Genomic DNA, 27215 nt, shown 5'->3' with positions numbered 1-27215 from the left:
TTTCCTTCAGTCCATTCGAAGCAGCTAAAATTGGCAGGCATGTTATTCTGAGTTGACACGAGCGCAGCCAGGAAGTTCAGTGTTGTGTGCTCGGCCCCCTCCGCTCTGCCACGTCCTCAGCTCACCTCCTCAGCTCACCTCCTCAGTGCTGTGCTGTGGCCCCTGTAGGGCGTGGGGGACCCCGTGGCGGGGCAGGGCTGTGGGGGTAATCTGCTGCGGCAGCGGCTGCAGAAACAGAGCTCTGAGCTCTCCCGGGCTCGCTCCACTCGGAAAGGAAGTCAAGGGCCACAGCCGAGTGCTGGGTCACGGGCGCCGCCCCTGGGGTGTCACTGCAGCTCCACACCCCTCCCCTCCCCCCCATAATGGCACCAACAGCGGGGACAGGCCTCGGTTTACAGATGCTGTGTTCCAGGTTAAGAGATACATGATGCAGTGTAAAAAGTGTATTGTATAGCTACGGGGGTTAGTTTAACATGTTTTGTATATACGACTTTTATAAATCTATTAAAACTTGCCATAAATTACATTCTTCTGGTGTGTTGCGTCCCTGGTGCCCCGCGGCAGCCATGAGCAAGGCCCCCTGAACGGGGAGCATGTTACTGGGTCCCTGAGTGCGTGTTCATTGTTGTTTGTGTCTGTGAGCTTCCTGGGTGAAGCTCCACCCCTGGGGCGGGTGGCCAGGGCTCCAGTGGGCACTGGGCAGGAGAGGGGTGGGTGGGTGGTTAGAGCCTGGGGTCTGGGCCTCGGACTCTGCTCCCTCATCCCTTCCCCTCCCTGGCAGGGATCCCACGTACTCTCCAGTGTTTACTCAACCATAGGGTCAGGTATGTCTCAACGACGTCACAAGTACAGACTGTAGTCTGGATGAAATGCAAGAACACAGCTGAGTGACAACGTTGAACCTCCAGGGTCACCGCAGAAAAAATGTTGTAGGTAATGTTAGTAGAAGTAATGACACTCCCCCCAAAAAAAGAAAAGGTAGCCTTTTTGTTATGTCGCATCAAAAACATCAACCTTCACCCTGAGAAGCATGCATACGAGGAACAAGCATTTATGAAGTGAGCCAGTGCAGTGGATAAGATTTTTTTTTAAACTTTGGGCAGAGTGACCAGAGCAGAAGAGGTGTCTAGTGGATGTGTGTTGGGTGGACGTGTCATGGATAAATAAAGACTCTCCCAGTCTGTCCACATCAACAAGGATCCGAGTCTCTGAGAGGAGGCCCTTCCAAGGAGGAGAACAGACCATTCCGTTTCTAGAAGGTGCACACACAGTGAAAGCGCTGGCCGCACTGCAAGTCGAGTCTAACGGGCACTGTGCATTCCAAGCAAGAAGGAACTACTTATTACATTCAAGTGATGAATTCTCTTGTTTTCAGTTAGACTTCTAGAATTTCATCCTCTTCCCTCAGGATTCAGGTTTTGTAGCATTAATTTGGAGATTGAAAATGTAATATGTAAGCATTAAAAAGTTGAATTACACAGAATTTATTCTGTACGTCGAAGTCATCCATAATCCCGGTATTAAGATGCCTACGTGTACGTGTGTTTCCACTTGGCTTCTGGACTTTTAAACATAAGAACGAGGCCGATCGAGTCGTTTAATCAAGTTGTGATTGAAGCTCACGTAATCCGACGAAGGTGTTGCCACTGAGAAAGGCCTGTTTTGGGGGCCAACAATGGGGGGGACGAGGGGCCACGGTCCCCTGGACCTTCCTTCACCTTTTTCAGGCCTTGCTTCTGCTCGGAGCGTGTGACAAGCCGGGGTTGAGCTAACGGGAGCCCCACTTTTACCGGCTGCTTCAGGGAGAAGCGGGAGAGGGCCGGGGAGGCCCGAGGACAGAGGAAGAAAGAGGAGTGTCGACCTCTGCTCCCAGAAGCTCCTGCAGCCTGGGTCCCGCTCACCTGAGGTGAGGTGGCAGCCCAGACGCCACTGTCCCCACCGTCCACCGAAGGGGACTCTCCCCAAACGGACGTTCAGAGGAACGGCCCTGGTCCTTCCCCAGGGGCAAGGGCGGACGATGACTCAGTGCCAGTTCAGGTAGATGGGGAGCCCCTCCCTGCACCTTCTGCTGCTGGCACAGGTGGACCTGCTCCCCTGCGCCCCTGCCTTTGACACGAGGTGCTGCTCTCAGAAGAGCTGCCGTCTGTACCCTTGGGCCCCCGTGGGGCTCTCTCCTCTCCTTCCAGGAATGCCTTTGCCACCAGCTCCGTCCCCCCATTGAACCAGGAGGGCGGCAGGGCTTCCCCAGGGGCGTCCCCACTGACAGTCCGAGCTGGGCAGGAGGACAGAGGCAGACACAGCCCCCGCTCCCCGCCGCCCCCCAGCATCCCCCCAGCTTCGGCCGCAATCACCGTCCAGCGTAGACGGTCAGCCCCGCCCCCCGTTTGAAATCCCCTCTTGCTTTGGGCAGGCACTGCGAGAAACAGTGAAAATAAATCACCTTTTGTGGCTCAAAGGCTGAAGGAGGGAAAGAGGAGGAGCCGGTCGGCCTTGGCGGGTCAGCGCCGCCCCGGGAGCGTCCCGCCTCGTCCCGCCTTGTCCCCGTGGCAGGTGAGTGCAGACTGCAGGCGCCGCACCGGCCTGGGAGTGGGTTTCCTGACTGGTTCCCCGCTGATCACCGGCCAGTGAGAGGCCGTCAAACAGACATCCCCGTGGTGACCGCGGGACACCATGAGGACCACACGGTAAATGTCTCAGACCATCCGGGGGACGCGAGGGAAGCCACGCGGGCCTGGCTGTAGGGCGTTTCAGCTGCGTCGTGGCCGGGAAGGACAGGAGGGCTCAGCAGAGAGGATGCTGACGGAAGCGCTGGGGCAAGGCATGTGCGGTGGCCTCCCGGGGGACCTGGCTTCCCTTCCGGTTAGTGTGCGGAGAGCCGGGGTCGTGCGCTAGGTGGGATGCCCCACGGGTCCCCTCCAGCAGCCCAGGAGTCGCCTTTTCGACCAGCGCGTCCTCGGCCGCCCTGGCTCGCCGCTGGGATAGGGGCATTGGACTGAACACGTAGTGGCCCTGGGACGCCTCTTGGAAATTGTTTTTTAAAATAAACCCCTGACGGAGCTCGTTTTCATCCGTCTCTACCCAAGAAGCAGAGTTCAAAAACAAGCCTCGGTTATTCTGGGCTCTCCCAGATGGGGGCGCTGGAAGAGGCAGGCTCTTCGCACGGGTTTCAGCAGCTCCCAAGGCCGTGGTGCTGTCAGCCACGCAGCAGGCATTTCCCAGATTCTTCTCGGTGCTTAGTTTCCACAGCCTGTCGTTCTAGGGGCCGTAAATCTGCTGCTTCCTGGGGTTTCCTTGGAACCGGGCTCCTCTGTGGACAGTCGTCCCTACAGCCACCAGGATGCATCTGGCTCCACTAGAGACTCCAGCGCTGGGGCAGGCGGGGGTCGAGGGCCGGCCGGGCCTCGGGTCCCCGGCGCCAGCCGCCCTCTGCAGCCTGGCCGCAGCGGGCAAAGGCGGCCTGGAAGAGGCCTCTGTCCACTCCCAGGCGCGTGGGCTCCAGCGCAGGTCAGGAGCCGCCCAGCAAAGCCCTGATCCTCCCGGTCTTCAGGGTAAAAATAGTCCTGCTGGGGCCTCGCCCTCTTTCTACAAACAAATCAAAGCCCCAGCAGCTCCGGGCTCTGTTTACCTTGGCATCTTCGCCCAGAGAGCCAGCCACCCACCCACCCAGCCCATTCCTCGGCCCTCTGGGGAGTCTCTGGCCCAGAAGTGCTGCAGCCACTAGGCAGCTTCCTGGCCACCTTAGAAGCCAGGGCAGAGCCAGCAGGGCTGCGGCCCAAGTAGGGAGCCCGGGGTGCAGACCTCCCAAGCCTTGTGCTTTCCTCCTGACTCTCTGCCTGCTCAGACTTCCCCGGTGTGCTTTCCTAAGACCCGGAACACGCAGGGCTAAGTCAGAGCAGACCCGCTGGGAATCTCAGGCCCTGCTTTGCAGCCTCAGGCAGATGAGCAAACCTCTCAGCTCCCTTAACCATAAAATGGGATCAGGGTATCTACCTTGCAGGGATGTAAGAAATTCCCTGGTACTTAGAAGGACAGGTTCAAAGGGGGGCTTTATTTGCAAGGACGAGCTCCCTGTCTTTCCGCAGACGGATGAGGGTCTAGCCGCCTGGCCCTGCCTGGCAGGTCTGGAGAGTAGCTCCTGTGGCCCCGCGAATGGACCTTGTGTGTGTGTGTGTGTGTGTGTGTGTGTGTGTGTGTGTGTCCGTCTGGAGAGTAGCTCCTGTGGCCCCGCGAATGGACCTTGTGTGTGTGTGTGTGTGTGTGTGTGTGTGTGTGTCTGTGTGTGTGTGTGTGTGTGTCCGTCTGGAGAGTAGCTCCTGTGGCCCCGCGAATGGACCTTGTGTGTGTGTGTGTGTGTGTGTGTGTGTGTGTGTGTCCGTCCCTGGAATGCTACAGCCGCTCCTTTGAACTTGGTGGGATCTAAATTTGGACTCTTCGTTTTAATATTAGCTGCTCGGCTAAGCTATTGTGTGTTTATTTTTTTAAGCCCTTTCAGAGATTGCTTTCCTCCCAGAAAGGTCTGAATCAGATGTCCCACGGGACAGTATTAACAGGCCCACATCCCTCCCCCGACCCACGCTCTGGAAACGGGGGCCGGCGGAGGGGCTCCCGGGCTAATCCCACTTTCCTGCCCCGCAGGTGGGGAGGAAGGAGTTGAGAACGGTCCTCCTCTCCCTCCGATGATGAGTTTGGGCTTTGGGGAAGAAGAGGGGGAAGAATGAGAGGCAGGAAGAGGGTCTGCCACCTCTTGACCAGGGCCCTGCTTCCCATCGCCCCTAACCAGGACACAGTTTCCACATGTGCTGAGGCACGCGTGGATGTCCCAGCCCCATCTCACACGGGAACGGTGACACAACGCCACGACCCCAAAGTATTTTTAGCTCCATTCAAGCCCCTCTACCCGGTCCCACCAGAGAGTGAGGGGCTCCGAGAGGGTCCGTGGGAAAGCTCGGAGACCGCTCCTCCTGACTTGCACGGGGGCCTTTGACAGATAAGGAGATGAGAAAGCATGAGATGAGATGATACTGACTTGGTGCTTTTGCCTAAGTAAAAACCAGGCCCTTGTTTCTCGGAAACCGTTATCTGAAGCTATTTCAGCTCAGCCCCGTTAAGGTGCCCAGCTGTACCACGTCTGAGCCTGAACTTGGTGAGCCGTGACTTTGCTATGGGAGATGGCGTTCGTTATCCCCTCCTCTGCCAAAAGCCACTCCCTGGGGACTGTCCCCAACTGCTCTCCACCCCCAGCAGGGGCAGAACCTGGGCTGATCCTTGAGCAGAGGAAGGAAGCAGAGGAAGGATCTCCGCTCCTAAACGTTTTAATTTCAAAACTTTCCTCCCAGCAGCTGTCTTTAAAAAGTGTCCTCCATCTGCAACTGATGAAGCCCGTGGAGGAAGTGGCTTGTCCCTCCCCACTTCAGAATGCTTTTTTGGGACACTCATCACAGTTGGGAGCCAAAGGCCACGGTTGCAGACAGACAGCACTAAGAATCTCGTAACGACCCCCTTGAGCTCCCTCCCTCAGTCTGAGCCAGGCTCTTCTCTCTTCGTCACCTGTGTGTGTACTTACATCATTCCAGTCGTTAATCTTTTGCAGAAGAAAAACAGGTAAGATTTTGCCGCAGGTATGATGGCCAGTCTGAGCAGCAAATGCTAACTGGGGCAGGTTTTTCCTGTTTTCTCACCTCCCGAGCTCTTCCAGAAGCTCACCACACCCCTATGAGGAGGTGGGATCTGCATCCCCGCCCTGTGTGTGAGCCGGGGTGAGCCTTTCAGGCGGCCTTAACGGAGGATGGCTGGGTCCCGAGAGGCTACACGTCCTCCACGTGACTCCAGGAAAGCCCTCCTTTGGCAGCCAGCCGCCATACTACGCGGAAGCCCAAGCCACCCGGACAGGACAAGGCCCTGGCCCTCGGCCGTCACACGGCAGCCCTGTGAGTGAGCCGCCCTAGAGCAGGACGCTCCAGCCCAGCCCCAGGGGTACGCTCTGTCCACACTGCAGCTGAGCTGGGTAGGTTGCTGGGGTTTCAAGCCACTAAGGGGTGAGTGGTTTGTTCACAGTGGCAGACACCGAGGCCTCCTTCCCTTCCTCCATCACGCTCTCTGTGGGGTCGGCCCCAGCACACTTTCTGCAGAGCCTGGCTCATCCTCGTCTCCCCATCAGTTACCTCTGGAGCCTTGTGCTGCATCTTCAACCCCATGGAACAGAGAATGCGGGTCTGAAGAGCTGCACCCTCGCTGCATTATTTTCAGGATGGGCTCATCCCTTCCATCTTTCTGGGGCTGGAACCTACACCACAAGGAGGCTTCAGGCGTCCTTGCTTGGGGGGCGACCCTCCTGATTCTATATTTGTAGTTTGTACTGTTTTTCTTAGAAGGCCCCCCCAGACTGTCTAAGCTATGCACGAAATGTAGGAGCTGCTCCCGTTCGTGCCTCTCTCCAGATGGGAAGTAGCTGCGACTACTCATCACTCCGCGGGAGCTCTGCTGTCCAACGAGAAGCATCTCTCCCCAGGACTCCTGAGCAGCAGCCCGGGGCATTTGATAATGAAAACGGTCAGTCGGTCAGGAAAACCTAACAGTCAAATGTGTGTGTTGCACATAAAGGAGTTTCCAAGAACCGGAAGCAAAGTTCGACGAAATTAAAGGCAGACAGACAATTCTACTGGGGTGATGGGTATTTTAACATCTAAATCACTTGTTCTCTCAGCAACTGGTCAAACGAGACCAGAAAAAACACAGACACAGGTGTTTTGAACAAATCTCATCTCCTTGCCCTCACTGGTGTTGGGGTCCAGGCCACCTTTGTCAGAAAACTGTCCTGAGGATGGAGCCGCGGTTTGCTTTCACCTCTGCAAGTCACAGCACGCAGCAGCACCTTCAGACCTGCACACGGGACACCCTCCCTTCCCGCAACAGTTGTCAGAAGAAGCGGCACATCTCTGGGCACGTGGTCTGGTAGGTGGTGGCCACCCGGAACTTTCAGGGAGACGCCCACGCCAAGTTCCAAGGGTCAGAGTGCGGTTAGCGCCGCACAAAGGGGCCCTTTCTATGGGCTTGGGGTCGGGGGAGGCGGGGGACCTTGTAGGTTGCAACACGACCCCCTTTGCCCTCCTTCGAGCGGAGGACCCACGTTGGGGCCTTGCAATCTGAGTTCGCCGTAGCAGAGCCCCGAGCCCCAGGCCGCAGGAGAGACAGGCACCTGCCCGGCACCTGCTCTGTGAGGTCGGGTGCGGCCCGAGGACGGCCCTCGGGGTACCTGGGACCCCGCCCCCCCCCCCACCCGGCCGCGTCGTGAGGCTGCGGTTAGGGCTGGGGGTGCGGGGTCCACGTGCAGACGGATCGCCTTCCGCTTCCCGAGACACCGTCCCTTCCGCCCACAGCCGGGCCCGCAGCGCCCTGGGGCCAGGCAGGCGCTGGACAAGACGCACCAGCCGTGCTAATTGTCCTCCGCCTTCCAGCGCCGCGGGGACGCCTCGGCCCTGGACGGTTTGCGAGCGCTCAGCTTCCGCCTGAGGGAGGAGAACTTGTCGCCCAGGACTCGGCGCAGCCCCGCGCCGTCTCGGCCGCAGGGCGGGTCCTGCCGGGGGGCCGGGAGCCGCCCCGTGAACAGGTCCCAGCGGGCCAGGGCGTCCACGGCGCCGTCCACCCACGCCAGCTCCTCCTCAGTCACGTCCCTCTCCAGGGCCTGGATGCAGGCCGCCAGCCAGCGCCCGTGCTCCGCCAGGGCCTCCCCCGGGCTCTCTGCGGCCGCCAGGGAGCCCAGCCCGTCCTCAGGCTCCAGCTCCGGGCCCGCGGGGAAGGCGTGGCTCCAGGCGTCCGGGGACAGGGGCTCCGACAGGCCGCTGCCAGGCTCCGAGTCGCTCTCGCCCCACAGGCCCGAGTCCGCGCTGCAGGGCAGGGTGTCCTCCGACACGGACGGCTCCCCGGCCGCCGGCCCAGGCCGCGTCCCCGCCGCCGCTAGCGTCCAGGTGTACAGTCTCTACGAGGGAGAGACGCGGGCTGAGTCGGCCTGTCCGGCCCCTTCCCTCGCCAGGGAGCCGCCAGGAGACCCAGCCCCTCTCCCGAGGGGACCCCACTGTGCCCACGACCCAGGGCGAGTGGCGGTCTGGTGCCACAAGGGCCCTCGGAATGGAGCCTCTAAAGACAGCGAGCTTGCAGGGGCTTTGCGAGCCCGACCGTTATTCGGGGATAAACTGAGCTGACTTGTTAACACTCTGCTCAAAGCAAAGGGAATCATGGTTTTCCTACATCCCACTAGCACCTCTGCGCGTGGTGCATGCGGGCATCAGAGACGCCCGCGGTCAGCTACTGCCCACCTCCTCCCCACTCTCCTTCCGTGATGGCTGAGAACCGGCCGTGGTGGAGTCGTCACACGATGGAAACTGGCAGATACGCCCAATCGAGGATTTTTCCTTAGAGGACGCTTACCAGCACACCACCACCGACTGATGGGAACAGATCCAGAGCAGGCCCAGGGCGCCCCCCTCGAGGTTAGGAGTCGCGGGAAGGCACGCGTCAGGGGAGGGGGACGAAGGGTCTGAAAGTTCGGATCCGATAGGCAAGCAAGACCCCAAGAAAGGAAGTGGTGAGAAACCCCAGACCTTGTGCAGGCCGCGGCAGCCCCGCTTCACCTTACACGCACACGAGGATGATGGGCAGCTGACAGCCAAGCCCCCAGCCCTGCGCTCGGTGGGGCGGGCGCTCTGGTGACGGTGACGCCCTGGCCCGGCGCATCCTGCTGAGCGCCGTCAGCCAGTCGGCAGCAGAGGCACCTCCCTACGGGGGCACTGCCTCTGGGTCCCCTCTGCAGCGAGGCAGGCCGCCTCCTCAGTGCCCCTCGACGCGCTATTTACCCCAGAGACATTCAGGGGAGACCCAGGCCGGGAGGCAGCTCAGACCTGGACATGCCCAGCCCCGTGTTCAGGGGTCCCCGACCAGCAGCAGCCTGGGAGCCCGTTAGAAACGCAGAGCCAACCCCTCCACAAGCACCAGATCATAAACTCCTGCCTGTCCAAGAGCCTCTCCCCCGAGCCCAGCCCCCGGACCCAGTGGGCTCCAGCAGCTGACCATCTCCTAGAGGAGGACGGGCTTCCCAGAACCTCAGACACAACGCGATTCACTTAAAGCGTCTGGCTTAAAACTTTGGGTCTTAAAGTTGAGCCCAAGCTGTTTTGTTGGTGGGCCTATGCCTTCATTTGAACAAAAAACTTTTTTAACTTGGTATTTTCAGCCAAAGGTGGATTTAAAGAAGAAACTACCACTCTTCCAAAAGACTGAAGAGGAGGGAACACTCCCAAAGACATTCTATGAAGCCACCATCACCCTGATACCAGAAACAGAGATACCCCCAAAAAAAGAAAATTACACACCAATATCTTTGATGACTATAGATGCAAAAATTCTCAACAAAATATTAGCAAACCAAATCCAACAGATTTAAAAAAGTTCATACACCACGACCCAGTGGTATTCATCCCAAGTTCACAAGGATGGTTCAATATATGCAAATCACTCAATGTGATAACACCACTTTAACAAAAGAAGACAAAAACCACATGATCATCTCAACAAATGCAGAAGAGCATTTGATGAAATTCAACATTATGATAAATACTCTTACCAAAGTGGGTAGAGAGGGAACATATCTCCGCATAATAAAAGCCACTTATGACAAACCCACAGCCAACATAATACTCAACGGTGAAAAGCTGAAAGCCTTCCCACTAAAATCTGGAACAAGACAAGGATGCCCACTCACACCACTTCTATTCAATATAGTATTGGAAGTCCTAGCCACGGCAATCAGACAAGGAAAAGAAATAAAAGGTATCCGAATTGGAAGGGAAGAGGTAAAACTGTCACTCTCTGTAGATGACATGATACTATAAATAGAAAACCCTAAAGACTCCACACAAACGCTACTAGAAGTGGTTGCATTTCTTTACACTAGCAATGAAACATCAGAAAGGGAATGTAAAAAAGAAAATACCTTTTAAAATTGCACCAAAAAATTGAAATACCAAGGAGGTGAAAGTCTTATATGCTGAGATCTATAAAACATTAATAAAGGAAACTAAAGATGATTCACAGAAATGGAAAGATATCCCATGCATATGGAGTGGAAGAATTAATATTGTTAAAATGGCAACACTACCCAAAGCAACCTACAGATTTAATGTGATCCCTGTCAAATTACCCATGACATTTTTCACAGAACTAGAACAAATAATCCAAAATTTTATATGGAACCATAAAAGACCCAGAATTGCCACAGCAATCCTGAGGGGGGGTGGGGGGAAGCAGGAGGCATAACCCTCCCAGACTTCAGACAACACTACAAAGCTACGGTAATCAAAACAGTGTCGTATTGGCACAAAAACAGACATATGGATCAATGGAACAGAATAGAGAGCCAAGAAATAAACCCACACACCTAAGGTGAATTAATCTTCAACAAAGGATACAAGAATATAAAATGGGAAGAAGATAGCCTCTTCAGCAGGTGGTGCCGGGAAAGTTGGACAGCTGCATGTAAATCAATGAAATTAGAACACACCCTCACACCATGCATAAAAAGAAACTCAAAAGGGCTTAAAGAGTTAAACATAATACATGACACCATGAAACTAGACGAGAGCATAGCCAAAACATTCTCTGCCATAAATCATACAAATGTTTTCTTAGGTCAGTCTCCCAAGGCAATAGAAATAAAAACAAAAATAAATAAATGGGACCTAATCAAACTTACAAGCTTTTGCACAGCAAAGGAAACCATAAATCAAACGAAAAGACAACCTATGAAACGGGAGAAAGTTTTTGCAAATGAGGCGACCGACAAGGGCTTAATCTCCAAAATATACAAACAGGGCTTCCCTGGTGGCGCAGTGGTTGGGAGTCCGCCTGCCGATGCAGGGGACGCGGGTGCGTGCCCCGGTCTGGGAGGATCCCGCATGCTGCGGAGCGGCTGGGCCCGTGAGCCATGGCCGCTGAGCCTGCGCGTCCGGAGCCTGTGCTCCGCAACGGGAGAGGCCACGACGGTGAGAGGCCTGCCTACCGCAAAATATACAAACAGCTCATACAACTCAATAACAAAAAAAACAAACCACCCAATCAAAAACTGGGCAGAAGACCTAAATAGACATTTCTCCTAAGAAGACATACAGATGGCCAATAGGCACATAAAAAGATGCTCAACATCACTTATTATTAGAGAAATGCAAATCAAAACTACAAGGAGGTTTCACCATACACCGGTCAGAATGGCCATCATTAAAAAGTCTACAAGTAACAAATGCTGGAGAGGTGTGGAGAAAAAGGAACCCTCCTACACTGTTGGTGGGAAGGTAAACTGGTGTAGCTACTATGGAAAACGGTATGGAACTTCCTCAGAAAACTAAAAATAGAATTACCATATGATCCAGCAATTCCACTGCTGGGCATATATCCAGACAAAACTCTAATCCAAAAAGATACATGCACCCCTACGTTCACAGCAGCACTATTTACAAAAGCCAAGACATACAAACAACCTGAATGTCCACTGACAGATGAACGGATAAAGAAGATGTGGTACATATATACAATAGAATACTACTCAGCCATAAAGAAGAATGAAATAACGCCAATTGTAGCAACGTGGATGCAACTAGAGATTATCATACTAAGTGAAGTGAGTCGAGAAAGACAAATACCATATGATATCACTTATATGTGGAATCGAAAAAATGACACAAATGACCATATCTACAAAACAGAAACAGACTCTCACAGACGTAGAGAAGGAACTTGTGGTTGCCAAGGGGGAGGGGGGTGGGAGAGGGATGGATGGGGAGTTTGGAACTAGTACATATAGAATGGATACACAACAAGGTCCTACTGTATAGCACAGAGAACTATATCCAATATCCTGGGATAAACCGTAATGGAAAAGAATATACAAAAGAATGTATGTATGTATATATAGATAGATAGATAGATGTATAACTGAGTCACTTTGCTGTACAGCAGAAATCAACACAACATTGTAAATCAACTATACTTCAATTAAAAAATAATAAAAGATTTTTAAAAAGAGAAAATAACCACTACCTGCCTTTGAACTGTGAACTCAGAGTAAAGTTTCTGAGTTTGCAAACGAACTTCTCCGTTGGATAAGGTTTCTCCCTGCAGTGGAGCAGTTGGACCCGGTTCCCTAGGGTCCCTCTTGGGCCCGGCTCCCCGGCAGTGCCTCGTGCGGACAGCAGAGGGCAGCATCGCCGCGCTGGCTCAGCCCCCGCGCAGGGCGGGGCCGGATTAAGAGCAGCGCCTGCCTTTCCACAGTGATTCTTGGTTAGTCTGGTTCCGCCTCCTCCTCCGGAGGGGCTGTGAGCCAATCAGGGAGAAAGTGATGCTGGGGAAGGCCCCTTGGTGATGCCAGAACCGGCCCGAGTACAGGAAGCTCTAGGACAGGGTCTAGTACACGGTCAGTGCCCGGTAAAGACGGGCTCTGATTAGGGTTGCCTGGGAAATAAAAGCCATGCGCCCCTGTGGTGACAGCCACCGGCACTGGGCCAGGCGCCTGGCGGGGGACTCAGCCAGACCCACGAGACCCGCAGACCTGTTCACCCCTCCCCCTGCCCGCGACTCACCTTGTACCTGTCCACGAGCTTGAAGCCCAGGATGTGCTGCAGCTTCCGAAGGCAGATGGGGCAGAGGTCCGGGGGCCGCCGCAGGGCCTCGTCCAGGCTGAGGGTGCCCTGCATGAGGCAGCGGAGCCAGCGGCAGTTCCCCAGGCCCAGGAGGTGGCAGAGCTCGTGGCACGTGACCTGAGGGAGAAGGTCCCCACCGCCTTGCATCCTGGAGCCCGCCACCCGCTGATCCCCGGGACCCCTGGGTGCGGGGAGAAAGGCAAGCTGGCGTGGTCAGCTCTGGGGGCCTCAGAGCATGGAGGTTGGGTGTCAGACAGACGAGGGCTCAAATCCCAACCCTGCCACTTGAGAGCTGTGTGACCTTGGACAAAGCGCTTGGCGTTTCTGAGCCTAAGTGGCCATAGTCCCTGAAGTGAAGGATGGTCCTCAGCACCGTGAGGACGGGACAGCGTAACTGCTGGACCCAGGGCTCGATGGCTGTCCACTCACGCCCTTCCGTCTGATTCCACACCCTAGCATCTTCCTGGAGCTCGCCAGAACCCCCAGCAGCCCCTCCTCTTCCTGTCCCCCGTCTCCTCCTGCCACCTGGGCAGCACCCCAACACCCACCTTGCAGCACTGGACCATTCCCAGGGCGCTGAAGCACACGGTCCGGCCTCTGTCCTGCAGGGGTGCCTCGGGGGCCAGGTCAGGGGTGCTGGGCCCCCGCTGCAGGGATTCCCCCGAGAACCGCGCAAAGCTGCAGACGCCCACTTCTGGGGAGAGGCAGAGAAGCGGAGGCACCAGGAGTGGCCTCAGCTCAGGGAGCCCACGGGCAAAGCCACCCTCCTCAGGATGCACGGGTCCTAAAGGCCCCGCCCTGCCAGCGCGTTTGCCAGGCAGACAGCCCCTGGCCCAGGAGGGGCGAGAACTGGGGCTGCAGGTTCAAGAGAGCACTTCCATATATGCCCATTCCTCCCCCAGGAGCGGTGCTGGGAGAAGCAGCGAGGGGATGACGTCCCCACGTGTTCCAGGCCCTGTACCCAAGCCTCAGCGCTGAGGCAGGAGGCCCCCAGGTGCCGGCTCACCGTGCCCCGGAAGGAACGTGCCGAAGGTGAAGGTCCAGGCCTCGCGGGGGTACAGGTCGGACAGCGTGAGGCCCAGCACGCATAACGCATCGCCCGGTTTGCTGCTCTTCAGGAAGGACAGGATGCCGTCTGCGGGGACAGGGCCAGAGCAGGCAGTGAGGAGGCGGCTGGCGCCCCTCTCTGGGCCCATCCCCCGCTTCCTCCACCTGGGACCAACTCGTCCCACAGTCGGATGCAAGCTAGTGACATTCCAGGAAAAACTCAGCAGCCAAGCTGCACCGTGTGAAGCGGGGGCTCCGGGCCTGGGCCTCGGGGGCAAGAAAGAGCTCAGGTTTGGAAAGGGTAGTCCAAGGGGGGACACCAAAAAGGCCGCCGGGCCAATGAGGCCAGTGTTCGTGGGAAGAGCCGTTGCAGCCTCCGGCAGCTGATTGTTGGCCCCAAAGACGTGGCATCTCATCCCCGGGACCTGTGCGTGTGCTCCTCACCTGGCAGAACGAGCAGATGGGATTAAATTAAAGGTCTCCCAGTGGGAAGGTGATTCTGGATTACCCAGCTGGACCCGATGGAATCACCAGGGTCCTCCCGAGAGGAGGCAGGAGGGTCAGAGAGAGCTGAAGGGGCCACAGCGCCGGCTCTGGAGGAGGAGGGGCTGCAAGGTCACATTTCACCTGAAATGTGACCTTACTTGGGGACAGGGTTTGCAGATGTAATCAAGTTAAGGTGAGGTCAGTAGGGTGGGCCTAATCCAATTCGCCTGGGGTCCTTCTAAGAGGAGAAGCGACACGAGCTACGTGATGATGGAGGCCGAGGCTGGACCAAGGACCGCCGGCCGCCACCAGGGGTGGAGGAGGTGGGGAAGGGTCCCCCGGAGCGCTCACAGGGGCGGGGCCGGCCAACACCTTGGCCTCAGGATCCTGGTCTCCGGACCGCGAGATAACACCCTTCTGTGTTTCAAGCCTCCCAGTTCGTGGTGCTCCGCTACAGCGGCCGCAGGAAACGAACACAGCCATCTGCACCACGTAATCTGACCACGGGAATCCAACCCCTCCTAGCCTCTGCACGCCACCTGCTGGGTGACCCTCCCGGGCCCCCCTCCTTCCCAGTGGCCCACGAAGCCTAGGGCGGGGGAAACAGCAGTCCTTTCAGCAGTCAGCAGAGATGGACACCCGGACTCCAGCACCACAGCCCCTGGGGCAGCTGGACAGATGCTGGGTTTCCCCCGAGTCGCGCGGAAGCAACGGCAGGCGTGGTGGCGCCGCACGGGGCAGGAGCGGCGGGGCCCAGGCTGGCCATTGCTCCTCGGGCCCCGCTCAGACCCTCGGGGGGGCGGGGGAGGGCTGTGCCCAGCGAGAGACCGAGGCTGCAGTCTGGGACAGAGAAAGGGGCACGCCACCGTTGGGACGGCACCCACCCGGCCAGTAGTCCCTGTCAGCCCCAGAAACTCAACGCCGGCTGTAACAGCACACTACCTGCCGCTACAAGATAATCAAACAAGCCGAGTGAAACACAAAGAACAGCTTCTTAGGGCATCGAAGATGGGGGACGGGTGGCTACAGGAGGGCACGGAGGAAGGCTTGGGGGGGCGAGGCAAGCTGTTCTACGCACTCTTATGGTGATGGCTACGTGATGTGTGTGTGTGGGTCAGGACTCAGAACGGTTACACCCAGAAGGAATAATTTCTCTATATGTAAATTATGCCTCAATAAACAGGACTTTTAAAACACCAGAGACCTACTGAGAAACTAGAAACAGGGAGAAGATTAGAATCCCAAGAGATGAAGCTGAGCTGTTTCTGAGATGGTGGATGGGAAGGTGACCCTGATGACACAGCCCCTGCTCCACCTGCTACCCCAAAGGGCCGCACCCAGGGAGAGGAGGGCTGTACTCCTGGGGTCATCAGGGTGGCCCAGACCGTCAGCTCCCTTAGGTGCCTGGCCAAGGAGAAATAAAATCCTCTCGTGGAAAAACTACGTCATCCCAGGCCACAAATTCTTCTAAAAGTTAAGCTAATTTTTCACATAAGACGCCCAGCTAACAATCAAAAATAAGACACACAATGAGGCAAAACAACCAACACAGAATTCGCGGAAAGAGCAACACGGGCGCTCGGAATGCTGGACTCGCGGACGCGGACCATAAAGCAGCCATGCCCATAGATATAAACGCTAAATGTAACTTCAGCCGGGAATTGGGGAGGATGAAAAAAGTGACGCTGGGACTTCCTGAGCCCCCAGCTCAGGGGGCCCAGGTTCCATCCCTGGCCAGGGAACTAGATCCCACACGCAGGCCACAACTAAGAGTTCACATGCCATAACCAAGGAGCCCGTGTGCTGCAACTAAGGAGCCCTCGAGCCACGATTAAGGAGCCCGCCTGCTGCAACTAAGACCTGGCACAACCAAATAAATAAATAAATTTTTAAAATTTTTTTAAAAGTGACACTGCTGCATCAAAAAGAATAAAATACCTAGGAATAAACCTACCTAAGGAGGCAGAAAACCTGTACTCGGAAAACTATAAGACACCGATGAAAGATCCTGGGACAAGATGACAGAGTAGAAGGACCTTGAGCTCACCTCTCACGAGCACACCAAGAAATCACAACTAACTGCTGAACGACCATCAGTAAAAAAGATTGGAACCTACCAAAAAAGATATTCCACATCCAAAGACATAAAGAAGAAACCCAAAGAGACAGTAGAAGGAGCACATCCACAATATAATCAAATCCCATACCCTGCAGGTGGGTGACCCGCAGACTGGAGAACAATTATATCACAGAAGTTCTCCCACAGGAGTGAGAGTTCTGAGCCCTACACCAGTCTCCCCAGCCTAGGGGTCTGGCATTGGGAGGAGGAGCCCCAGAGCATCTGGCTTTGAAGGCCAGTGGGGCTTGAGTGCAGGAGCTCCACAGGACTGGGGAAACAGAGATTCCTTCCTCTCTTGGAGGATGCACACAAGGTCTTGTGTGTACCAGGACCCAGGGCAAAAGCAGTGACTTCATAGGAACCTGGGCTAGGCCAACCTGCTGGTCTTGGTGGGTTTCCTGGGGAGGCCGGGGGCAGCTATGGCTCACCATGGGTCCAAGGACACTGGTGGTGGAGATACTGGGGGATATTCATCAGTGTGAGCCCTCCTGGAGGCTGTCATGTTAGCACCAAGACCTGGCCCCACCCATCGACATGTCCAGAGTTGGGGCGCCTCCGGTAAAACAACCAACAGGGCGAGAACACAACCCACCCATCAGCAAACCGGCTTCCAAAGACTCGCTGAGTCCACGGCCACCTCTAGACACACCCCTTGACACGGCCCTGCTCACCAGAGGACCAGGACCCAGCTCCATCCACCAGTGGGCAGGCACCAGCCACTCCCACCAGAAGCCTGCACAAAATTGATAAACCTTTAGGCAGACTCATCAAGAAAAAAAGGGAGAGTGCCCAGATCAATAAAATTAGAAATGAAAAGGAAGTTACAACCAACACCACAGAAATACAAAGAACCATACACAAAAATCTGTTACATTCCTATACAGTAACAATGAAAGCTCAGAAAGAGAAATTAAGGAAACACTCCCGTTTTCCATAGCATCAAAAAGAATAAAATACCTAGGAATAAACCTACCTAAGGAGGCGAAAGACCTATACTCTGAAAACTATAAGATGCTGATGAAAGAAATCAAAGATGACACAGACAGAAAAACATACCATGTTCTTGGATCAGAAAAATCGATATGGTCAAAATGACCATACCACCCAAAGCAGCCTACAGATTCAATGCAATCCCTATCAAATTACCAAAGACATTTTTCACAGAACTAGAAAAAAAATTTTTAATTTTTATGGAATCACGAAAGACCCCCGAACAGCCAAAGCAATCTTACGAAAGAAAAACAGAGCTGGAGGAATCAGGCTCCCGGACTTCAAACTATACTACAAAGCTACAGTAATCAAAACAGCATGGTTCTAACAAAAAAACAGAAATGTAAGAAAAGATACTATAGAATTCCTAGAGGAAAGCATAAATCATAGCAGTACTTTTTTGGATCTGTCTCCTAAGGCAAAGAAAACAAAAGCAAAAATAAACAAACAGGGCCTAATTATACTTAAAAGTTTTGCAGAGCAAAGAAAACCATAAACAAAACGAAAAGACAACCTACAGAATGGGAGAAAATATTTGCAAATTATGCAACTGACAAGACATTAATCTCCAAATAGTTCACACAAATAGTTCATAGAGCTCAATATAAAAAAAAAAAGAACCCAATCGAAAAATGGGCAGAAGATCTAAATAGACATTTCTCCAAAGAAAACATACAGATGGCCAAAAGGCACATGAAAAGATGCTCAATATCACTAATTATTAGAGAAATGCAAATCAAAACTACAATGAGGTATCACCTCACCAGTCAGAATGGCCATCATCAAAAAGTCTACAAATAATAAATGCTGGAGAGGGTGTGAAGAAAAAGGAACCCTCCTACACTGTTGGTGGGAATGTAAACTGGTGCATCTCCTATGGAAAACAACATGGAGCTTCCTTAAAAAACTAAAAATAGAGCTATCATATGATGCTACATTCCCACTCCTGGGCATGTATCCAGAGAAAACCGTAATTTGAAAGGATACATGCACTTCACTGTTCATTGCAGCACTATTTACAATAGCCAAGACATGGAAACAACATAAATGTCCATCAACAGATGAATGGATAAAGAAAGGAGATGTGGTATATTCATACATGGAATATTATTCAGCCATAAGAAAGAATGAAATAATACCATTTCAGCAACATGGATGGACCTACAGATTATCATACTAAGTGAAGTAAATCAGAGAAAGACAAATATCATATGATATTGCTTATATGTGGAATCTTAAAAAAAATGATACAAATGAACTTATATACAAAACAGAAACATAGAAAACAAACTTCTGGTTACCAAAGGGGAAGGGTGGGAGGGATAAATTAGGAGTTTGAGATTAACATATACACACTACTATATATAAAGTAAGTAACCAAAAAGGACCTGCTGTATAGCCCAGGGAACTATACTCAATATTTTGTAATAACTTATAAGGAAAAAGAATCTGAAAAAAATAGATATATATGTATGTATAAATGAATCACTTTGTTATATACCTGAAACTAACACAACATTGTAAATCAACTATACTTCAATTAAAAAAAAAAAACCAGTGAGCGAATAATGAAGCCAAAAATAAAAATAAATAAATATATGTTAAACTACCCTCACGTTCCTGGATAAATACAAGTGAATTGTAATGTATTTTACATATTTCTAGATTTGATTTGCTAATATTTTACATTAGAGTTCTTATTATATGAGAAATTGGTTTCCAATTTTCCTTACTAATAATGTCTGTAAAATTTTGGTATCAATATCTTGCTGTTCGTATTGAAAATGCAAAGTGTTTCTACTTTGTCTCTCTTTCGGAAGAACGAAAAAGGCACTGATGAAAGAAATTGAAGATGACACAAACAGATGGAAAGATATAACCATGTTCTTGGATTGGAAAAATCAATATTGTTAAAATGACCATACTACCCAAAGCAATCTACAGATTCAAAGCAATCCCTATCAAATTACCAATGGCATTTTTTTCACAGTACTGGAACAAATAATTTTAGAATTTGTATGGAAACAAAAAAGACCCCAAACAGCCAAAGCTATCTTGAGAAAGAAAAACAGAGCTGGAGGTATCACACTCCCTGAATTCGGGCTATATTACAAAGCTACAGTAATCAAAACAGTATGGGGGACTTCCCTGGTGGTGCAGTGGTTACGAATCCACCTGCCAGTGCAGGGGACCACAAGTTCGAGCCCTGGTCTGGGAAGATCCCACATGCCGCAGAGCAACTAAGCCCATGCACCACAACTACTGAGACTGCACTCTGGAGCCTGCGAGCCACAACTACTGAGCCTGTGTGCCACAACTGCTGAAGCCCATATGCCTAAAGCCTGTGCTCAACAACAAGAGAAGCCACCACAGTGAGAAGCACACGCACCGCAGCGAAGAGTGGCCCCCACGTGCTGCAAATAGAGAAAGCCCATGCGCAGCAACAAAGACCCAACGCAGCCATAAATAAATAAATAAATAAATAAAAACAGTATGGTACTGGCACAAAAACAGAAATACAGATCAATGATACAAGATAGAAAGCCCAGAAATAAACCCATGTACTTATGGTCAATTAATCTATGACAAAGGAGGCAAGAATATACAATGGAGAAGAGACAGTCTCTTCAATAAGTGGTGCTGGGAAAGCTGGATGGCTACATGTAAAGAATGAAATTAGAACATTCTCTAACACCATATACAAAAATAAACTCGAAATGGATTAAAGACCTAAATGTAAAACTGGATGCTGTAAAACTCCTAGAGGAAAACAGGCAGAACACTCTTTGACAGAAATAGTAGCAATATTTTTTGGATCTGCCTCCTGAAACAAAAAAAAAGCAAAAATAAACAAACAGGGACTAATTAAACTTAAAAGCTTTTGCTCAGCAAAGGAAACCATTGACCAAATGAAAAGACAACCTACAGAATGGGAGAAAATATTTGCAAATGATATGACCAATAGGGGTTAATATCCAAAATATATAAACAAGTCATACAATTCAACATCAAAAAAACAAACAATCTGATTAAAAAATAGGCAGAAGAACTGAATAGACATTTTTCCAAAGAGGAAATGGAGATGACCAACAGGCACATGAAAAGATGCTCAGCATCACTAATCATCAGGGAAATGCAAATCAAAACCACAATGAGGTATCACCTCACACCTCTCAGAATGGCCATCATTAAAAAGAACACAAATAGCGAGTGTTGTCTAGGATGTGGAGAAAGGGGAACCCTCGTACACTGTTGGTGAGAACGTAAACTGGTGCAGCCACTGTGGAAAACAGTATGGAGGTTTCTCAAAAAACTAAAAATAGAGCTACCGTATGATCTAGCAATCCCACTCCTGGGTATATATCCAAAAAAACCCAAAACATGAGGCCCAGTGTTTATAGCAGCATTATTTACAGTTTCCAAGATATGGAAGCAACCTAAATGTCCATCGACAGATGAAGGGATAAAGAAGATGTGGTGTATATACATACATACACACACACACACACACACACACACACACACACACACACACACAATGGAATACTACCCAGCCATAAACAAAAATTAAATATTGCCATTTGCAGCAACATGGATGGACTTGGAGAGCATTTTGCTAAGTGAAATAAGTCAGAGAAAGACAAATACTATATATCACTTATATGTGGAATCTAAAAAAATAACAACAAAATATAACAAAAAGAAACACACTCACTGATATCGGAACAAACTGGTGGTTACCAGTGGGGAGAGGGAAGGGAGGGGGGGCAATATAGGGGGAGGGGAGTAAGAAGTACAAACTATTAGGTGTAAGATAAGCTACAAGCATATCCTGTACAACACAGCAAATATAGCCACTATTTTATAACTATAAATGGAGTATAACCTTTAAAAATTATGAATCACTATATTGTATGCCTATAACTTATATAATATTGTACAGCAATTATACTTCCATAAAATTTTTAAAAAGTGACACTGCTAATTTGAAAATCCACTAAAAACTACAGAACTGAAAAATATAACTGAAATTTGGAACTCTATCTATGGGTTTAATAGCATATTAGGTGCAGCTAGAGATAGAATTAGTTAACTGGAGGGTAAGAATAAAACTGGGATGAAATACAAGGAAAGGGGAAGAGAGTGAGGAGAATGAACATGCATCCCGTTGGAGTCCTCAATGGGGGAAAGAATGAGGCAGAGGCAGTATTGGAAGAAAGATCATGGCTGAGAATTTCCCACAACTAATGGAAGACATCAGTCCACTCATCCCAGATCCAACATCAGCCAGAGACAGAGCCCCAGCCCTTTCCTGGGGACCTCCCTACACTTGCGTCTGGGTCTGCTGTACATCGGAGAGCCCCCAGTTCATCTGCGCCTCTCAACCCAGCCTCATTCTCCAGCTGCCAGTGACCCCCCGGGGAATGATGGGGTCAGAGAGCTTTGTAAAGACAAAAAGCTAGAGGGGCCTTAGAAGGCTGTGGCATCTGCTCTGTGTGCCCTTGAGTTTTCCGGCGGACAGAGGGCTGTGTGGTCCAGTCTCCAGACACTTCTGAGCGGGGAAGGGAACCCTTGCCTCAGTCTTCCTTTTCTAAAGGCTGGGAAATAGATATTCCCTCCCCCAAGAAAAGCAGGGGGATTCCTTCCTTCTCCTAAGCTCCTCCCTCCCACATTTTGCCTCCAAAAAGGGCTTTTTGCCAAGCGGCGGACGCCTGCCCTTGCGCTGACCTGACCTGTGCCCACACCGCACGCACTCACCTGTGTGGAGCTGGAGCCTGTCAGAGTCCTGACTGGGGCGTGATGAGCAGTGGATGGACGCAGCCGCCACCGATGGCAGGCACCTGACCTGCAGGCCCAGGAAGAAGGCCTCTGTGCAGCTCCGCAGGTGGTCCAGGAGCGCGCCGCCCGCCGGCCCCTCGCTCAGATCTGGGGGTGGAGCAGTGCCATCAGGCCCCCTGCCCGCTCCTCGGAGCCCCCACCTGCCTGTGCCCAGCACCCTGGACACGGACCAAGCCTGGAAGCCAGGAGACCTGCGAGAAAGTGGCTGCAGTGTCCCCAGGCCAGCGGCTTGCCCAGGAGGTGATTAGAAATGCAGGTGCCCAGGCCCACCCCAGATCTCTGGAACCAGAACCCGCATTTTAACAAGATGAGCTGTCAGCGGGGAGACAACATGGATGGTTTGGGAGTTTGGAAGCAGAGTCTACAGACAGAGATGGCCGACTGGCCGGGGGCAATGGAACAGGAGGGGTGCCTGCAGGCCTCTGGTCCTCAGGGGCAGGAGGGCGGGTAATGAGCCTGCGTGCGGCAAGGTCTGCCTTGGCATGCAGAGCCAATGGCCCGCCCGCTCACCCCCAGCACCTGGCCAGCAAGCCCCAGAGAGCCTGGCCGAGGCATCTCGGCCCTTGGTCCACGCACAGCCCCTCACACCTGGTGTCCCCAGTCTGAGCGCTGGAGGACCAGGCAGGAGCCCCCGAGTCCCCGCCAGGCCCTGCCAGTGTCTCCAAGTACAGCTTCGGCGTTAAGAGCAGGGCGCTGGGGTCAAATCCTGCCTCTGCCAATCACCAGCTCTGTGACTTCCCCTCCCAGCCTCAGTGTCCTAACCCATGAAGCGGGGTGACCCTGACCCCAGCACCCCGCACCACAGAGGAAGCAGCCAGTACAGTGCCTAGGACAGCGCTGGCTCCAACAGGGCAGGGCCAGGACGGCACAGGTGGACGAGGCGGCACCCGCGGGTAGAACGGGGCAGTGAGCTGCCCAAGGGTCCCAAGGCCCTGGGCTTTCTGAACAGTGTGGAGCTGGGGTGAGGGGAGAGCTGAGCCTCACCCCCGAATCCCAAGCACACCAGCACATCCCCCTTCGCATCAGGTCCTGCCTGGGGTCCGGGCACAGACATCCCCACCTCGTGCTAGACCTAGGCCCTCGCCACCTGCCCCGGGGTGTCCTGATGGCCCAGGATGCCACCCTCCAGCTCATCGCCACTTGCTGCCCCACGGGCTGCGGCTGCCCATGCCCGCCGGTACCCACGGGCTGCAGGTACCTATGGGCTGCAGGTAAATGTGCTTCCGAGCCAGGCTCTGCTTCCGGGGCGCCAGGGCAGCGTGGAAGGTCTCGAAGTCCTCGGGCGCCTCCGGGCGGCTGAGGAGCCAGTCGAAAGCCGAGTGGATGAGCAGCGGGCGAAAGAGCGTCCTCCGGGGGCTGTAGGCCTCGGCCAGGAAGAGCCGCTCGGCTGGGGAGAAGGTGGACGCGTAGAGCTGCCGCAGGGCCGGGTCGGTGGACAGCAGCGCATCCTTCAGGGCCCGGGGGCCGAAGCTGAACTCCTGGGCCGGCCGGCACTGCAGCATGACGGGCCTGGCCGCGCCGGGGAGGCCCCACGGCCGCCCATGCACCGCCCAGAGCCTGGCCACCAGCTCGCCCACGGCCTTCCCTCGGGCCGAGCGCAGCGGCCACGTGGGCTCCCGGCACGTGGACCAGAGGCCGAGGGCCTGCGAGGCCCAGCTCCGCCTGGCGTCGGACCTCCTTGGCAGCAGCAAGCGGCTCGGACGCCCTCCGGCCCGTCGGCACCTGCGGGGAGACGCCCGGCTGAGCCTCCGGCCGTTCTCAGGCCCGGGAAAGGGGCGCTGTGGGGAGGAACGCACCCTCCAGGACACGGCACCTGCACCCAGCCAGGCCAGAAACGCCGTTTTCTCCTCTTCTCGGGGGCCGGGTCTTTAACCAGCACCAAGTGTGGGGAAGCATCCTCCCTCCCCCGAAGCAGGGATGCGGTTTCCATAGAACCCTGGTGAGGACAGCGCGGACTCGCCCCTTCCCAGCCCTCAGGAGGGAGGGCGCGCTGGCAGTGAGACCCCCCACCCTTGTGCTGAGCACCCACAAAGCCAGAGGCCCCTCCACCGGGAAACCAGCCACCCCTGAGCCCCCTGTGGTCACCCCACCGCCTGGGCCACCTCAGCACCTGCAGCCACCGGCTTTCCCAGCAAGGGCCCCGTGGGCCTGCGGATGAAGCCGTGCTGCCCGAGTCCGCGTGGCCAGGCCAGCCAGCGGCTGGACGAGTATCTGTGGGGAAGGAAAGCAAACCCCACAGTGCCGGCTGCAGAAGTTTCCTAGCACAGGCGAGGGGCCGGCACACGTGCCGACCACGGAAGCGTCACTAGGGAGACGTGGGGAAGCAACAAAGGGGGAGGCCAGGCAGGGAGGGGAGACGCGGCGGGGCGGGGGGACAGATGGGCGGGGAGAACGGTGACAATGTCACTTCACAAAGTGGGGTTTTCCTCCCGACACAGGAGCAGGGTCTGGCTGGCGCATCGCATCCCGGGTTCATCAGAAACAACGCGCCCTCCCACCGCACACCCTGAAAAGCTACCGGGAGGGGATTGGCTGCTGTGGGCTTGACTGTGTCTCGGAGGGGGAGGCGACGGAAGGAACAAGCCAGAGAAGAGAAGATGCACAAAGTAACAGATCGGGACCAAGGAGAACAGCGCTCCGGCGGGTCCCTGATTTAGAGAGTCAGGCAGACGCGCAAACCCATCTCTGCAGAACACAAAGCCGCGAGGCCGGGAGCGGCCGAACTGGAGAAACAGGAACGGCCTTGTTTTTGTGGGAAGAATAAAGACACGAGGCGGTACTCCCTTTAACTAACCTCAGTTTAAAATGTTCATCCAGAAAATAAAGGCATATACGTGTGTGTGTGCATATATGTCCACGTAGACATATACACATATATTCCTAAAGGGGGGAGATTGGGTGCATGTATAATTTATAAATCTTCCTCCAGAAAATTATACACACGTGATTTTTTTCCAGGGATATTATGTATATATGTGCATACGTACACATACATACACACATGGGTGTGTTTTTTCAGTTAATTGCTGGCTTAGATGAAGGGAAAGGAGCCAGGATTGAACACCTACTGAGATTCCTGCCAGCAGAGAGCTTTAAGCATTTCTGGCTGCATATATACTTTACCAATTTACAACCAATTGTGTGTGCGATCTTACATCCTCTTGACTTGGTATATTACGAGTGCTGTCCCAAATCCTTAAACAGTCTATTAAAAAATGCCATTTTTAATGGCTGGACAAAAACGCCACAGTGAACATCTTCGCATATGGCTCTGTGTTTCCATTTCCTCAGGGGAGATTCCCAGAAGATACTGTGTGTGGATGTTTAAAGAATCTCGATTTGAAGGGATTTCCCTGGTGTCCAGTGGCTAAGACTCTGCACTGCCAATGCAGGGGGCGCAGGTTCGATCCCTGGTTGGGGAACTGAGATCCCACAGGCTACACAGCACAGCCAAAAGATTAAAAAAAAAAAAAAAAAATCTCGGTTTGTATAGCCAAATTGTGATTTGTATAAATTGTGCTTTTGTGCAAAGCGATTTGTATTTGCTTTCCAGAAAGGCCACACCAAGCGGCAACCCCACAGCGCCCCGGATTTCTAAGTAGTCAGCAGCCAATAAAAACAATCACCAAGAGCACTGAATACCCCGCTGATTCCAGGCGGGGCTCTAACACCCAGGGAGGCGGGACAGTTATTCTCATTTTCAAGAGGGTGAAACTGAGGCAGAGAGGAAGGTTAAAACTAGCTTAACCAGAGCCACGCAGCACATGAGAATCAGAGGTGGGCTTGGAACACACCGATTGTCAAGGAGCCCCGTGTCCGTCCACCTTCTCAGGACCCCTGCCCAGACCCCCGTCCCTGCCGCCAGACACTAGGGTGAAACTGACAGGCTGCAGTGGGACGAACAACCTGCTCCTGGGCTGTCGGGAAGAACGCCAGCCACTTGGGAAGCACATCACAGGCCGAGCATGGAACGGCCGCGGCGGCGAGTTCTCCAGGAGCCCAGACCACGTGCCAGGAGGACCCAGTGAGGACTGTGTGACCAGAAGGACATGGTCAACATTTCCAAGGGGGGCGGGTGGGCAGGGTCCCGGCGCAGGAGCCCCTGTGGCTCCCTTCCTTCCCCGCCCCGACAGTCACCGCGTGCCTATTCATCCGTGGGGCTCGGCCTACACCTGTGGATAAAACGGGTCCCTGGCCTCGCGGAGCTGGAATGCTAGAGATTTGGGCGGACCATAAAAGGCAAGAAAAATACGTATTGTCTAACGTGTTAGGTGATTAATGGCACCTGAAGAGGAGAAGGCCGATCAGGGCATGGGGCTCAGGAGGGCCAGGGCTGCACGGCCTTTTTCCAGAGGGTGACCAGAGCGGCTTCACTGAGAAGCTGGGCAGACTGGCAGGAGGGAGCCGGGCAGGGGGGCTGCCGAGTGGCGGGGCATGTGCAAGGGCCCCGCTGCACACACACAGCGCACACAGGGGGGTGCAGGGGCAGCGGGGAAGCCGGCGTGGTTCTGGGGGGGGGGGAAGGGAGGGAGGGAGGCAGGGCCACGTCGTGCAGCCTCCAAGCCGTGTGTTCCCCGAGCTCTGGCCTTCCCCACCCCGGGGGCGAGGAGAAGGGGCTGACATGAGCAGCGTGAGGCTGCAAGCCGGGCTCTAGGAGCTCCCGCCCCACCCCCGGTGGCCTGGATGTGAAGGCAGACCCTCCAGGAAGCTTCAGGCGTGCCTAGTGGGCCACAGGGACCCGGGCGCTCAGGCAACCCTGAGGAGGGAGCGCCCTGAAGGCCAGCCGGGGCTCTGACCTGCACTTGGCCCTGTGCCCTTCAATCCCCCTGGGCCTCAGCCCGCTTCCACCTGTCTCCCTTGCCCTGAGCGAGGCTGGGCCCAGCAGAGAGGAGGTGCTAGCTACAGTCCAAGGTCCGCCCTGAGCCCCGGGAGCGGCCTTGAGTGCCGACACCGCATGCATCTCACCAACTTATTTTTGTTTCGAAATGCAGCCCACGGGACCCCGGTACCTGCTCCGGGCTCTCTCTCCCCAGCCCCTCCGCTCACCAGCA

The 27215-nt window shown here is 53.9% G+C and overlaps 1 protein-coding gene across 2 annotated transcripts; it reads right to left on the bottom strand.

Moving 5' to 3' along the window:
- Positions 1-7432: 7432 nt before the first annotated feature.
- Positions 7433-23666, bottom strand: AMZ1 (archaelysin family metallopeptidase 1; the record flags this gene model as incomplete). Of its 2 annotated transcripts, none has more annotated exons than XM_082856447.1 (6): positions 7433-7975; positions 12624-12800; positions 13232-13377; positions 13690-13818; positions 22084-22251; positions 23363-23666. In XM_082856447.1, the coding sequence occupies 6 exons, from the start codon at positions 23664-23666 to the stop codon at positions 7433-7435; spliced, it is 1467 nt and encodes a 488-aa protein (XP_082712573.1). The 2 variants fall into 2 exon arrangements, with proteins under 2 accessions (XP_082712573.1, XP_082712574.1); XM_082856448.1 differs by having other exon boundaries at positions 12624-12731.
- Between the last annotated feature and the right edge of the window lie 3549 nt (positions 23667-27215).

Source organism: Leucopleurus acutus (genome assembly GCF_964270905.1).
Source record: "Leucopleurus acutus genome assembly, chromosome: 16".
Taxonomy (NCBI): domain Eukaryota; kingdom Metazoa; phylum Chordata; class Mammalia; order Artiodactyla; family Delphinidae; genus Leucopleurus; species Leucopleurus acutus.
This window is presented reverse-complemented; position numbering and strand designations above follow the sequence as displayed.